A 15,893-nucleotide genomic window follows, 5' to 3' on the forward strand; every position below is an offset into this window, starting at 1 on the left:
ATCAGGAATGATGATGACATCATACAGTCAATGTATATTGACTGTATATTGAAATATATTCTCTAATAAATGTATTACAAAAAAGCTATACGTTCCCACCAACATAACTGAATGGTATCCAACCAGTTTGTCGAAATCCAGTTTGCTGAAACCCGGTTTGCCAACTTAATGGCAGGCCAGCCGGCCACTTTGTCGAAACCCCGTTTGCCAACCAGTTCACCAAAAACACATGAGAACTCAGTTTGACATAACCTGGTTTGCCAAAACCCTGTTTGTCAAATTAATTCTTTTTTAAACGTCGTAGGCTACATAAAAGCACAGCACACTCTGCTTTCGAAAAATCATGGGTGGGTCAGGGAGAAGGCTTATTTATACGTAACATTATTTTAATTACCAATTAATCCAATTATAATGTCTCTATGATTTAAGTTTGCCATTGTTAAACAATTTTCGTTTTCAGTCGAATTCGATTTTCAGTTGATGCATGGTTTGGGGGATGTGAAGGTGAAAAGGGAGCGATCAATGATGTGAAGGATGCTGCTGGCAAAAAGTGATCTTTAACTACTGGGAGAAATTTTTTTTTGATTGAAATTTCCTGTGAGTGGTAACAACTTTTTGGAGGCATGCATCAACCAATAAAGGTGAATACGTACTTACAGACCTGTCAGGTCTCATTCACAACTGCTGTTTCATTACTTGAGTCTACCAGAGGAATGTGCGATGGCGTAGGAAGGTAGGAAGAAAATGGTCACGGAACCCCCAAAATGACTTTACTTATTGCGCTGCTAGACGGAAGTAGGGCCTAATGAAACGCCAGTAGAGGTCTCAAAATGTTCTGTAAGTACATCTTCAACTTTACTGGTTAATCGAAAAAACAACTTCACAACCTATATATACAGATACTTTCATGAAGATTTCAAGAATCCCTTTTACTGTCAAGAAACAAACAAGTGGACAATAAAATTCGTTTTACCTCTGGCTAAAAATACACTAAAAAACGCCATAATAATTATACCCAAAATATGGGCATCACATGTATTTGTCGCATAAAACCGGATAGCGTGAGATGGAGCTTAATGGTACACAGACACTGTAAAATCTTTCAGAAACATAGGCCCTATTGTGCCACTAATTCAGAAACAACAATAATACTACAATTTTTTAAAAATTTACTTAAAGGCAACAGCACCTCTATCCTAGTGGGTGCTGTCGATAAAATTCTCACAATAAATACATTTACATATTGCAACTATCTAACTAAAACATTTTTTAAAGACCATGAAGTTATAAAAAAAATACTTTTATTTAAAAAAAATTAATGTTTTTAAATTACTTTTGGATATATCTTGAAAAAAGAGGTTATTCCATTCTTTTTTACTGGTGTACAAATTACAAGGTTTCATCTAAGGCCCCCCCTCCCCCCATTGGACAGTCGGACTAAAAAGAATATAGAAATAGGCCCACACCAAGCCAACATGTCTTTCACAGTCTGGAGTGTCATTTCTGGCCATCCAGAGGTTCCTATTCTTAAAAAAATCTCATTTGGGAGAGGAAACACCCTCTCAAACCCTTTCCCCAACCCAGGCCTACTAGCCCCTTGTCGAACAGCTCAGCCCCCCCTCCAGAAAATATAAATATATCCCAGTACCGCTACTGGCCAGAGACACTTTAAGTCATATTGATAACGGGATGAAACTCTTTCAAAATATTCACTACCAGTAATTTAAGGAACTAAAATCTGATGAAATATCTTATAAGTTTGAGTTAAGTTTAACTTGTGTATATATATATATAATAATATCTAAATTACATTTATTTAAAAGTACAGTATAAACAAAATTGAGTAAATAAATCATCAAAATTAGAAATGTGAAAATATATGTTATTATATAGTTAATAAAAATTTTATAAAAATAGATAAATGCTTTAACACAGGTTATACAGTAGTACTTTACTCTAACAACAAACTGACAAAACTAGATACTGTCAGATTATTAAACAGACACAATACACAAACATTACATATTAACATAGTAATAATGTAAAACAACAATTGGTGTTATATATTTGATTATGAGTTCAAAGCTAAAAGTCTGTGGTCTGATGCATTGGTTCTAGATGGTTGGGCATAGGAATTTAAATGTGATGGCGGGCCAGCCGGCCACTTTGTCGAAACCCCGTTTGCCAACCAGTTCACCAAAAACACATGAGAACTCAGTTTGACATAACCTGGTTTGCCGAAACCCTGTTTGTCAAATTAATTCTTTTTTAAACGTCGTAGGCTACATAAAAGCACAGCACACTAAGCTTTCGAAAAATCATGGGTGGGTTAGGGAGAAGCCTTATTTATACGTAACATTATTTTAATTACCAATTAATCCAATTATAATGTGTCTATGATTTAAGTTTCCATTGTTAAACAATTTTCGTTTTCAGTGGAATTCGATTTTCAGTCGATGCATGGTTTGGGGGATGTGAAGGTGAAAAGGGAGCGATCAATGATGTGAAGGATGCTGCTGGCAAAAAGTGATCTTTAACTACTGGGAGCAATTTTTTTTTTTTTTCCAAACAACTTTTTGGAGGCATGCATCAACCAATAAAGGTGAATACGTACTTACAGACCTGTCAGGTCTCATTCACAACTGCCGTTTCATTACTTGAGTCTACCAGAGAAATGTGCGATGGCGTAGGAAGGTAGGAAGAAAATGGTCACGGAACCCCCAAAATGACTTTACTTATTGCGCTGCTAGACGGAAGTAGGGCCTAATGAAACGCCAGTAGAGGTCTCGAAATGTTCTGTAAGTACATCTTCAACTTTACTGGTTAATCGAAAAAACAACTTCACAACCTATATATACAGATACTTTCATGAAGATTTCAAGAATCCCTTTTACTGTCAAGAAACAAACAAGTGGACAATAAAATTCGTTTTACCTCTGGCTAAAAATACACTAAAAAACGCCATAATAATTATACCCAAAATATGGGCATCACATGTATTTGTCGCATAAAACCGGATAGCGTGAGATGGAGCTTAATGGTACACAGACACTGTAAAATCTTTCAGAAACATAGGCCCTATTGTGCCACTAATTCAGAAACAACAATAATACTACAATTTTTTAAAAATTTACTTAAAGGCAACAGCACCTCTATCCTAGTGGGTGCTGTCGATAAAATTCTCACAATAAATACATTTACATATTGCAAATATCTAACTAACATTTTTTAAAGACCATGAAGTTATAAAAAAAAATACTTTTATTTAAAAAAAATTAATGTTTTTAAATTATTTTTGGATATATCTTGAACAAAGAGGTTATTCCATTCTTTTTTACTAGTGTACAAACTACAAGGTTTTATCTAAGGCCCCCCTCCCCCCATTGGACAGTTGGACTAAAAAGAATATAGAAATAGGCCCACACCAAGCCAACACGTCTTTCACAGTCTGGAGTGTCATTTCTGGCCATCCAGAGGTTCCTATTCTTAAAAAAATCTCATTTGGGAGAGGAAACACCCTCTCAAACCCTTTCCCCAACCCAGGCCTACTAGCCCCTTGTCGAACAGCTCAGCCCCCCCTCCAGAAAATATAAATATATCCCAGTACCGCTACTGGCCAGAGACACTTTAAGTCATATTGATAACTGGATGAAACTCTTTCAAAATATTCACTACCAGTAATGTAAGGAACTAAAATCTGATGAAATATCTTATAAGTTTGAGTTAAGTTTAACTTGTGTATATGTATATAATAATATCTAAATTACATTTATTTAAAAGTACAGTATAAACAAAATTGAGTAAATAAATCATCAAAACTAGAAATGTAAAAATATATATGTTATTATATAGTTAATAAAAATTTTATAAAAATAGATAAATGCTTTAACACAGGTTATACAGTAGTACTTTACTCTAACAACAAACTGACAAAACTAGATACTGTCAGATTATTAAACAGACACAATACACAAACATTACATATTAACATAGTAATAATGTAAAACAACAATTGGTGTTATATATTTGATTATGAGTTCAAAGCTAAAAGTCTGTGGTCTGATGCATTGGTTCTAGATGGTTGGGCATAGGAATTTAAATGCAAGGATTAGAGAAATGTGTTGATGTTGGCCAACTCAAAAACTGTCATAAAATGCTAAGAACAGTCTTAGTTTGTCTAAAAAATATTAAGCAGTATATTTTTCATAATATTAAGCATGTTTAATATTCTACAACATGACTGTCTCGAAAACAGCTTTATGACGCCTTACTATTCCACACAAAATTTGATTTCATATTAAATTTAGATGTTAAAAGTGATAATCTTAGAGATGTATCTATGTATCTGTATTGTTTTTTTAATTGTTTTATTTCAAGCTTACAGTTTCCTTTTCTGAAGGATTAGTGCTCAATTGCAATAATTACAATTGAGCACTGTTGCGTTCTATCTAAATAATTAGTTAATTGGGTGCATCTTGGTTTTTAAATGCTGCTTTTTTTCTTTTCCTTTTTAATATGTATTAATTTTGATAACTTTCATGTTTTTTAATTGTGCAATTTGGACCCCATTGGAAATGGGCTGGATTCCCAGCCTAATGGGTGTTCCAGATGCTCGTTGTGTTTGATAATTGTAAAAAAAAATTCCTATATTGTATTTCTATATTTTATATTTTATATATGAGCATCAAATAAATTCAATTCAATTCAATTAAAAAAGTTTAACTTTACATGTTATTTGTTTTTGTAAATTTGTCACCACTGTGAAACATTCAGGAAAATGCAAACATCTATGCTAAAAATTAGTATTGTTCTCCTTCTAAATCCTTTATGATAAACAAAATGATAAAATTATTATTGAAAGAATGAAACACTTCACTTATTCGAGTTTACTGTATACTTTGCTTTTTTAACTTTACTTTAAACTTTGCTATTTTTTAATTTACTTTACACTTTACGCTATTTTAAGCCTGTTCATATTGATTCAGATTCCTGTGAGCTCCAGGCATTTCTTGATGAGTCATTGGTTCTGTGTTAACTATGTCCAAGACACTTTTTAGTTTACTCAAACAGTGTGAACTCTCATATGAGTCATCCACCTCTAGAACAGTGGTAACCTTAAAGATAAAAAAATATGAATATGCTGTACTTTAGTTTATTTATTTATTATTTATTTCAACAATATTTTATGAGGGTTTGTGATGTGAGAGTCTCTATGCATTTTTATGCATTGACTACACAGTAAAAAAAAAATATATGTATATATAAACCTATAAACATTAACATTTATTAGCATTCCACAATTTTGCAGCTTGTAATCTGCACACAGACATTAAAGCACAGAAGTTACCCACTTCAATTATACTGTAGTGCAGCTGTAGGTTGGTGGTGAAGTCGCATGCCTCCCAATACCTGTGGGGTTCAGGTGACAGGGTCCTGACTAATAATTTATACAGAATGTTGTTCTATATAAATTTATTTTCACATGCAGAAATTCGAATAAAAATGAATTTATTTATCTATTTCTTATTATTTGTGTAAGCAGGCTGGCGCAATGGCTGTGAGTCTCATCTTTAAGGTCTTGGGTTGGAAGCTCTCGCTGTGCAGGGCAACCCACGTTATCCACATGGTTTACCTCCAAAATGAGTTGGGTAATCACATGGAAAAGAGCTTTAAGTAAGCACTATATAAAAACATACACATTATTTTTATTACTTAAAATGAACTATTTTTTGAAAAAGCAAATATGTGGTGCGGTCAAGCCAAATCAGTTGCTTGTCGGCGATCGTCAACTGGAGAAAATCAAATCTAAAGCTTTTATACGTTGAAAATTTTTAAAAAATGGAAATTTATTTTTTGACTTAAAATTAACAACAAGGCATCTAAGATCCATGCTACATTAATATTTTTCCAATTCAACATATACAGTTAAAACTAAGTCAACTTTTCCTAACTCTAATACTTTTTAAGTCGATCTTATTTTACATGCCAAATTGTTGAGTTAATTAACGATCTGTAAGTCAAATTTTATCTAAGTCGAACAGATTTTCAATGCCATTTTGGATTCGACTTGGGCAAGTTGAACTGTATCTGAGTAGACATTTACCGTTTCTCTATGCTCTTGTGCATAAGTGAATATGTGCTTCAGAGTGCTTGATCTACTAAACACGCCCTCAAAATCCTGAAAAATAAAATTTCACAAACAATTTTCAAAAATTTTGTTTCAAAAATAAAAATACATATAATGTAATAATAGATCAGTGTTGAAAGGTCTTTTTCAATTATAGCTTGAACATTTTACTAACATTTTTTTTTCATATATTTCTTCATGAATATACCAACATAACATAATAAACATTAAGGTTTGTTTTTTCTAATCACCTTTATCATTCATTAACAGGCCTATAATAAACATTAACTTTTATGCAAAATTGAATTGAGTAAAATGAAACAACGTACCCTAGGGGTGTCAAACTAATGAGCATGCAGGGGTACACCACATGACAGGAATGACACAAACAAAAACCATCAAGAAAGAATGAAAGATACATTTCTTCTCTTCTAAAATTAGCAACATATTTAATGGAAGCCAGCCATAAACTTTAAACTTAGCCATTGATAGTAAAGAGTTTCAAACAAAACATTATTAATTAAAATGATGATAAAAAAATATTTAAAAAATTAATAACAGAATATTTTTTTAAATGATATGAATTGACTTTATTATTTTTTAAAAATTTAATTTTTATTTATTCTTTTTAAATTTATTTATTTTTTCATAGTAATTTTTGATGTATTATAAATGTCTACCATGGTGTATCATAAATTTTACATATTATGCATTTATTATATTTTATGTCAAGAGGTTCCCACATTTGTATTAGGCCTTCAGCCCATGGTTTCCTCTTGGACAGTTTTATTAAATAAATAAATAATTAATAAATAATAAATAATATTTTAACAACAATTTTTTTCCTTTCCAAAACAAACATTTTACAGAAGTGTAATGTAACTAATGAAGTATTGTAATGACATCCTAATAATTATATGGAAATTATAAAATTAAATTCCACAAAATACTTACACGACAGGAATTTTGAATTTCTTGAACAAAGTTTGATTGGTCAAATTCCATTGTTTGCACTTTCTCATAAAATTGGTCAACAAGACTGCGATATTGCGGTATTTCCTTGGTGTAGAGTAGACGGTTGATAGGAGATTCCTTGTGGAAAAAATAGATATTAAATTAAATGTCATAATATTATAAGAAATTTTCTAGAACTAGAATTCAAGAAAGCAGTAGTTAATCTGAAATATACAATCAGTAATAAGACAGCCAGCACATTCAAGGCAAATACAAAAATACAATTTATTGAGCACAAGATTTTTGAACAGTAAACATACTGAAGGTATCTCTAGTCACATTGAGCTGCATTCTACATGAGAAGAAATGCAGCCCACTTAAAAATGTAGTGTGATTATTATTGTTTAAATATAGTAAGACCCAAAGGTAGATATAAAAACATTGATAAACGGTTTATTCAAATTCATATATATCATGGTAGCAATGCTGATTTTTTAAAAATAGATACAGTACTTTGGTGAGCTGGATCTTCTTTGGTGAACAGGAATCTAGGAACGTCCTAGAGATAATTTCCAACACGCCCTCAACTGGTCTGCTCTGCCTGATATCAAAGATGAATTCAGGGTGAGTGATCACCAGTACCCAGAAGCGAGCAGGTAGGCTAAAAATTAGGAATTAAAAAACAAAAAGAAATTACAATAATTATTTATATGCGGTTTGGCGCAGCGGAAACGGTTTGGTTTCCCAACCTCTGGTTTTAACCCCCAGATGCGCATTTACTTGCATCCTTGAGCAAGGCACTTTAACTGCATTGCTTCTCTGTACCAAGGAGTATAAATGGGTACATGGTGGGGTTGCCTGCTCCTGCACTGATTACCAGCAGCAACACTTAACATGTGGACCAAATGACCCTGAAAAGAACTGCGCTTTAGAACCTCAAGAAAGAGGCACATTATAAATACCAGTACACTTTTAACAATTCTTTTTAACTTGGTCTTAAAAGAGTTTAAGGTAACACATTGTATGATGGAGATTGGTAAGGTGTTCCACAAATTTGGAGCTGCCAAAGCAAAAGCTCTTCCGCACATCCTAACTTTATATGGTCATATGAGGATTACCTGTTGTTTTTCCATGCATTCAATGTTAGCCCGTCAACTTCATGATTCTTTGCTTCCTCATCAAAGAAATCAAAGAGATACTTGATGGAGGGAGGGATCGGAGGCTGGGAGTCGGAAGCCCAAAACACAGTCTCAAACATTCCATTCACATACTCCTGAATCGCCTCCTATTAAACCACAAAAATTAAATTAAAAAGAAAATCATAACATATTTTTATTCATAACAATTTTTGAAAACCTCTATCATTTATTTAATATATTATTTTTCAATATGATATGAGAAAGAATCAGAGAAAGAAGCCTGAATAAACCAGATTAAAACTATGTTTAGATTATCAAATATTCTTTGACAAGAAACTGTTGTATGCCCATATATAGTCATGATGTGCCTATATATGGTCATGATGTGATGTTATCATGACCATATTTAGGCATGTCACATGTTTTTGTCAAATAAAATTTGATAGTCTATATACAGGACTTCAGATTTCAATAATCTGCACATCTATAAAATATCTATAAAACTATTCCAATTAAGAATTTGCCATACTGATTATAACTATATAAAAATTATACAGTTATTCTAAGGTATTAAAAATATATAATGTTGTATATTGCATCATAAATTAAAGAGATGATATACTGTAGGAACTTATTTCATAACACATTAAGCGATTATAAAATAAATAGTAAATGTCTGTAAATTAGAGAAAACCATATGTGTCTATTAGAAGTGAATAACATGTCATATTTTTTAGGGTTTTAAGATTTTTTTTTCAAGATATTAATACAGACAGAAAGAGGGAATACTTTTAATCAATTTACTAAATTATCTCTTAAATATAAAAGTAATGTAAAGAATTGCCTTGGTTGCCACCGCTCGAGGAAACTTAATTTCTTTGAAATTTCTTTTAGCAAATCTTTGTGACTTCCTCTTTTTTGAATCATCACAGTTGGTTTTGTCCAGGTCCTTTTCCTGCACATAAAAAACAATGATTAAAATAGTTTATCTTTTAAGTTCCTATTAAGTAATTAATGTTTGTTTAATTGCTTGCTTGTGTCTCTCAAGCAGACTGCAAGTGCAGCATATTTAACTGAGTACAATAATAATAATAATAACATGATTTATACAGCCCTTTTCCAAATTGATCAAAGTGCTTTACAAGGACAACATCAGAAATACAGTAGATTTTACAATATTATAGTAATTTACAATATTAGGAATATATTAGAAAATTAAAATAAAATACAATTAGAATATACAAAGACTTAGTAAATACTTATGTACAAGAAGTTACAAATTGTAATTAAAAAAACTTTGAAGGGTTTTAAACTCCCCATATCAAAAGTAGATATTACAAATGTTTTCTTCAATTTGAGATCATTATATTATTTATCAATTTTATTAATTTAACTTCACTGGATTAAGAAACAACAGAAAGGCAAGTACAGAACTGGTGAACAACCACCTCTACAAGGCTGTCTTATCACCAGAGATAGATCACATTAACAAATATATAAAATTCATCTGTCCAATTTGCTAATGACAATAAAATCTTTAAATAGAGAATTTTCACCATTTAGCAACAACCAGGGCAGTGACAAAACGAAAACAATGTACAAGTGTTTATTATAAGGAAGAAAATTTGATTTCAATATAGTATTATAAAATTAAAGCATTTGTTTTTGAAAGATAAAAAATGAAGAATCTGATCGACATGCTAAAGTATTAGGATCCCAGTTGTCATTTATTGATAACTGATTCATAAATAAAATAATTGTTTTTGGTTCATTATATTGTTTTACAAATTAAATTTAATTATAGAAGAAGACACAAACTGTAATAAAAAAAAACACAGGGGATAGTGTTATTGTTTACCAGGTGATAATGACAAAATCCTGATTCCTCACTTCCTGCAGTGGCTGAAAGGATTGCTTGATCATCTGGGACCATTGCAGCATTTTCAAATGCTGTTGAAGACAAAACACAAAGGGTATTAAACTAAAAAGTGGTGTTTGAGTATTCATTGCAATTTGTATTTGGTGTTGTTGGAAGCAGTAGTATGGTAGTTAGTGGTTTTGGTGTGGGTAGTGATAGCAGTACATAGTAGTAATGGTGGTGATATTGGTAGCAGTAGTAGCAATGGTGGTGGTGTTGGTAGCAGTAGTATGGTAGTTAGTGGTTTTGGTGTGGGTAGTGGTAGCAGTAGTAGTAATGGTGGTGGTAGTAGTGGTAGCAGTAGAGTAATGGGGGTGGTGTTGGTAGCAGTAGTACGGTAGTTAGTGGTTTTGGTGTGGGTGGTGGTAGCAGTAGTAGTAATGGTAGTTAAAGTTGGTGGTGATAGTGGTAGCAGAATAATGGTAATGGTAGTTGTTTTTGGTGTTGGTGATGGTAGCAGTAGTAATGGTATTTTATGGGTGGTGGTGGTAGTGATGGTGGTGTTGGTGGTAGTAGTAGTAATGGTAGTTACTAGTGGTCATGATGGCAGTAGTAGTGGCAGTTGGTGCTTGTCTTGTTTTTTTGAATGTTATTATCAATTTGGATAATTAATAAACTCATAGGCATAATAAAAAAAACTAAAACAAAGAGGCTAACCAAAGTGAGAAGCGCCTGCTGTTAATACTGGACTGACAAGATCTTTATCAAAGTTAGCATTGGCAACGGCTTGCTTCTTCACAAGAGATACCGTACACCCATCAGTCACCTACGTAGAAATGAGAATCTTCAATAAATTTCAGGTATAAATTTAAGACTTCAACTATAGATTATAAAAGTCTAGGAGAATAACCCGTAATTTGAGGCTTAATTATGCTGAATTGCATATGGGCATGGTCCGAGATTACCTAGTCACCATAAAGAAACGCTTATAAGTACAGTACAGTAGCTACACGTTCACATCATTCCACAATGACAGCGGTAAAACCACCTTTTCACATGGACAACAACCTATAGTTGGGTTTTGGGTGTGTGAAAGCAATGTATTTCTAACCTGCAAACCTCCAATGGTGTTGAGTTTAAGCATTCGACCTGATGTTTGAGATGTTACATCAACATCGGATAGGGTTAAATGACCACCTCGTCCATGTTGCCAGTCTAAAGAAATTATTCAATGTTTGTGTCATTGAAAAAATTACAAGAACGAAAACTATTGCATATACAATGAAGACACATCAGATTCAAGACATCTTAATTATTATCATGTCTGTTGTTGATGTTTGCCCTATCTAACATATTATTGTATTAAATACACAGTACCCAAACACTTTAGAAAAAAAGTGATTAAGGTGTGAATCGAACACAACAATAAACTCTCAGGTACAGTAGCTTATCTAAGGGTTCCTCCCACCCCAAATTCACGGTCAAATAGTCAAAAATCACCCCACTTCACTTTTCCCCCCATCAGCCGCCCCATTCCAAGACTCCATTGGACAGGTAGGGCAAAACATCACTCCTTTGGAATTTCCTGAAGCATGAAAACATTAAAGTGTCTGTTATTGCTATACTGTCTACTGTAAAAATCAGAAGAACCTCAAACTTTCATTTACAACAATAAATTTTAATATTTAAATTGATTTACATGGTAAATCCTACTAGAAAAGGTTCACTTCACCACAGATACGTAAATAATACCACTGAATTGTCCACTGAATTAGCTGGTAATCAATTTAAGGATATATGCAGTAAAAAATCTGAAAATCAGTTAATGAAAGTACATTGCTTAAAATTATAAATTCAACTATTTGAATTTTTGAGGGTTTCTAGAAATTACAAGACAGCATAATGTGCATGAACTTTTGATATACACAAGATACACTGGTCCCTGCTTGACATTCTAATGCTCCTTTTCCAAGTGTCAATCAAACTTGACACCGACCAATCTACCAGTGCCAGAAACAAGCGTGTGTCTAACAAGCTCACATGTTGTTGCACAAACACACATGTTTCGCGTATGTTGTTACACTGTGAATTTTTGGGAGCTTAGCAACAATATCCAAGGGCGGGGCTTAGCGGAAAGGTCCATTGCATATCTAAACACATTCAAATTTTATGTGACAAGTATTATATGTCCATTTTTATTATTAATTTGATTCTATGGACACAGCTTCAAAAATACATTGCAAAAATCATGCTTACTGAGGTCAAGATGCTGAGACTTTGGCCGTGCTGAGTACGGCTGGTTCCTGTACAAGCTGTCGAGGATCTTCTCTTTTACTTGGCTGATGGTGTCGCAGCTAAGAACTTTGACCTTTTGAGATTCGCCACTGTCTGCATTCAGTATTACTTCCAGGGTCTTTGTTGATGAAAATAAAATAATGAAAACAAATAACAACATATTGATCATAAATCTTAAAAATCTAGGATTGCTTTTAATATTGGTAAAAACATTTTTTTTTTAATAAGCATTCAAAAATACTTACATATATTTGGAACCATCACTTTAATCCTTTCAACTTCAAAATAATTTCATATTTATTCATTATACTCCTTGATTGTAGCCCATTTTTTCATTTACCAGACAAAATACATGGGGTTAGTACTGGCTAGCAGAACCAACGTTTAGGCCCAGTAAAAATATGATATTACATCCCGACAAACCCTGATTAAATAATAACATTTGTCATTTACACTTCCAAGTGCAATATAAAAATTAGATTATTGAAAGAAATTTAAAAAAAAAAGAAAAAAAGAAAAACTAAACAAAGAAACAAAATCCTTCTGTATATACTTATTTACTAATGTTGTTTTTCGAACTTAAGAAATGTTGTTTCTTGAACTTAAGAAAATGGTAAAACAGAAGTTACTATATACACACTGTATGGGATTACTTCCTAATGAATATTCATTATGGTTTACATACCAAAACCTCTGCAGTTATGTCTGTAAGTAGACTCTTATCAAGATCTAGGGAGAATGTTGCATTTTGGGATACTGCATCTACAGCCCCCATCTCAATCCGAAGCTTTATGGCCTGGTATAGAACATACAGTGAGCGAGCTGCATGGTCCTACAGAAAGTTAACAGAAATAATTTAAAGAAAAATTAGAAAAAAAAAAACCCACATCTTCCTTATTAACATAATATTAACAGCACAGTGGTACCATTGGTAGTATTCATCTCTGGTCAAGTGATTGGTACTGTACTGTACTACCACTGAGCACCAATGATGTACCAAAATGGAAGAGAGTTTAGTGATTGAACACAAATTAAATATAAACTTAAACAAATTAATTGGAAAACACATATGGACTGTAGAATAAAAACAATAACATACTGAAAACAACAAGAAAATTAGACCATACCTTAAGGTATTTGTACATTGATAGAGTGATCCAATTTGACAATAGCTTTGCAGTCACAGAGTCAGTTCTGCAATTTAAAAAATCAAGTTTAAGCACTACAACAAGTGTCTCAAATGGTTAAGTTAACACAATGGATCCGATTGACCGCATTTTGGGTCACTGATAGCAACATGTATCATGTGGTATCGTGACATACCAACGTAGTACTCTATACATACCTAACCTAACCTCTCTTTGCGTTTTAGATGGTATAAAATGCATTGTGCAGCATTTATTTGGAGAAGGTTAAGCCATTAATCAAGTGTGCAATAGGCCCATGGAACATGCTACCGAGCCGAAGTGATGCAATACACTCGTTGGCAAAGATCAGGGTATTGTCTGTCATTATGCTGCCCAATGTGTTTCAAAACTTAAATCCGATAAACAACAACAAAAACTCACCTTATTAGCACCTGCTTAGCTTTGTTTGATGCCACACGATCCTCAATATGGTCTCTTAAAAGCTCTTTCAGCACCCTAAAAAAAAAACATATCAATCCAAAATATATTGGTCAATCTAGTGAAATTTATTATTGATAACCTCTTAAATATAAAACAATAATCTTTGATATTTTTGTTTTTGACAATGAGAAAAATCATATTGTCCAATACATCTGATTAACTTTTAGTCCAATTTTTTACTCACTCAGTGAAGTAATCCATTTTGCCTTCATTTACCATTCCCACAGTCAACAGGGAAGCAAACGTACACCTAGAATGGAAAGAAATGGTAACAATTAGCAACACTTTAATTTTCGTTTTTTTTCAAATTTTTATTCAATCTATACAATCAGTAGCAGCCGAATCTAAATTGCAGCATTGTATTTTAAAGTTTTTTTACCAATTATAATACAATTAAAAATATTGTACATAAAAATAAGACCATTACTTGATAACAATTACTAGAAGCCATACAAAATTCACCATACAAAATCATAAACCCAAAACACCATAATTATTATTATTATTATTATTATTATTATTATTATTATTATTATTATCATTACTCAATTCAATCGTAATCACTAGAAGAAATTACGTTTCTAACATTAAATCGTCGAAATCGACATTTACGACCAAGGAGGGGATTATTATTATTATTATTATTATTAATATTACTATTATTATTATTATTGTTTAAAAAACAGATAGAAAAACACACAAAAAAACAAAAAAGCAAAACAGGAAAAATTGGAAACAGTAACAGCAAAAATGGAAGGTAAGTTAAATAGCAAAAAAAAAATCAAGATTCTAAGAGCCTGGTCTAAGCTGGAATTGCACTGTTGTTTTATCATTCTGTATTAGTGCGTGCCTTTTCAAGTTTACGATTATTTCTAAGATGCATGGTGTGAGTGGACAAATTTGGTACAAACCATTTTACTAGACCTCTCAGATTTAACAGCAAATTGCTTGCAGATTACTAATCTTCTATCACTTAAAGTCGGGTAAGATTACACTGGTAGCCTGTGTAAAGACTATGACGATAAGGGATCCTTTTTAATACATGATTACCTAAAGTAATAACAGGGGGTACAGGAGGGAGCACTTTAAAACAAAACTGCATAGTGTTACACTTTTTAGGGTTGAGGTTGAGTTTGTTTTACTTTAATCCACAAGGTCATTAAAAAAGCTCTGCATATTAGATGTTTTTGTACATTTACGCATTTCTACAAGACTAAGGTCATCCACATATTTGAAATGATCAACCTCTGTGTTTATACATGCATCATTAATAGTAGCTAAACAAATTATGGGGCCTAATTTTGTGCCTTAGGGCACTCACATTGAACATGTTCCCATTCGGAAAATTCATCATTATATTTAACTCTCTGTCTACGGTCACATAAGAAATCACAAACAAACAAAACAATAAACAAAACAATAAACAATCACACACAACATTGTTCACAATAAATTACTAGTATGCTCACTCAAAATAATCACCTTTAACCTCAGCAGTAGAACAATAACCAAGATGGATACCACATATTAATGTTCCAATTTTTTTTTATCTTGGTTATAAGGCCTGATGTTACCATCATTAGAGATTATAAGTGGCCACAATATTTATGTTATTTAAATAAACTATGAAATACTTGTTGCATCTATGGCTGAAACATGTCATGAAAATTCAGATGGCCAAATAATCAAGCTTAAACGAAAGACGAGCAATCATGCAATTTCTCCCATGCAACCTTATTCGAACGGGAAGAAATACAATCACATGATTCTAGGAAGGGGATTTGTGGGAACACAAGTCAAGGACACATTTTGACAACACATGCAGAAGCCCTTGAAATGGCAACCAAACAAAACTAATGCTGGGCTCCACCACACACATACAACACCAAACA

The 15,893-nt window shown here is 32.5% G+C and overlaps 1 protein-coding gene across 1 annotated transcript in view; it reads right to left on the reverse strand.

Annotated features, from left to right (window-relative positions):
- Window positions 1–2,861: 2,861 nt before the first annotated feature.
- The window catches only part of LOC117107052 (plexin-B-like), a 41,458-nt gene continuing 28,426 nt past the window's right edge, over window positions 2,862–15,893 (reverse strand). Inside the window, exons 24-37 of the mRNA XM_033248575.1 lie at window positions 14,186–14,251; window positions 13,942–14,016; window positions 13,501–13,567; window positions 13,059–13,205; window positions 12,335–12,491; window positions 11,190–11,293; window positions 10,796–10,904; window positions 10,079–10,170; window positions 9,065–9,175; window positions 8,200–8,366; window positions 7,595–7,742; window positions 7,082–7,219; window positions 6,104–6,178; window positions 2,862–5,114 (exon numbers count right to left, since the gene is read on the reverse strand). Of these exons, the coding sequence (XP_033104466.1) occupies window positions 4,962–5,114; window positions 6,104–6,178; window positions 7,082–7,219; window positions 7,595–7,742; window positions 8,200–8,366; window positions 9,065–9,175; window positions 10,079–10,170; window positions 10,796–10,904; window positions 11,190–11,293; window positions 12,335–12,491; window positions 13,059–13,205; window positions 13,501–13,567; window positions 13,942–14,016; window positions 14,186–14,251 (1,609 nt within the window). The 3' untranslated portion in view covers window positions 2,862–4,961. The remainder of the gene's footprint in view (window positions 5,115–6,103; window positions 6,179–7,081; window positions 7,220–7,594; window positions 7,743–8,199; window positions 8,367–9,064; window positions 9,176–10,078; window positions 10,171–10,795; window positions 10,905–11,189; window positions 11,294–12,334; window positions 12,492–13,058; window positions 13,206–13,500; window positions 13,568–13,941; window positions 14,017–14,185; window positions 14,252–15,893) is intronic.

The sequence above is a fragment of the Anneissia japonica genome, unplaced genomic scaffold (assembly GCF_011630105.1).
Source record: "Anneissia japonica isolate Jap-2015-1 unplaced genomic scaffold, ASM1163010v1 scaffold9291_len582782_cov165, whole genome shotgun sequence".
Taxonomy (NCBI): domain Eukaryota; kingdom Metazoa; phylum Echinodermata; class Crinoidea; order Comatulida; family Comatulidae; genus Anneissia; species Anneissia japonica.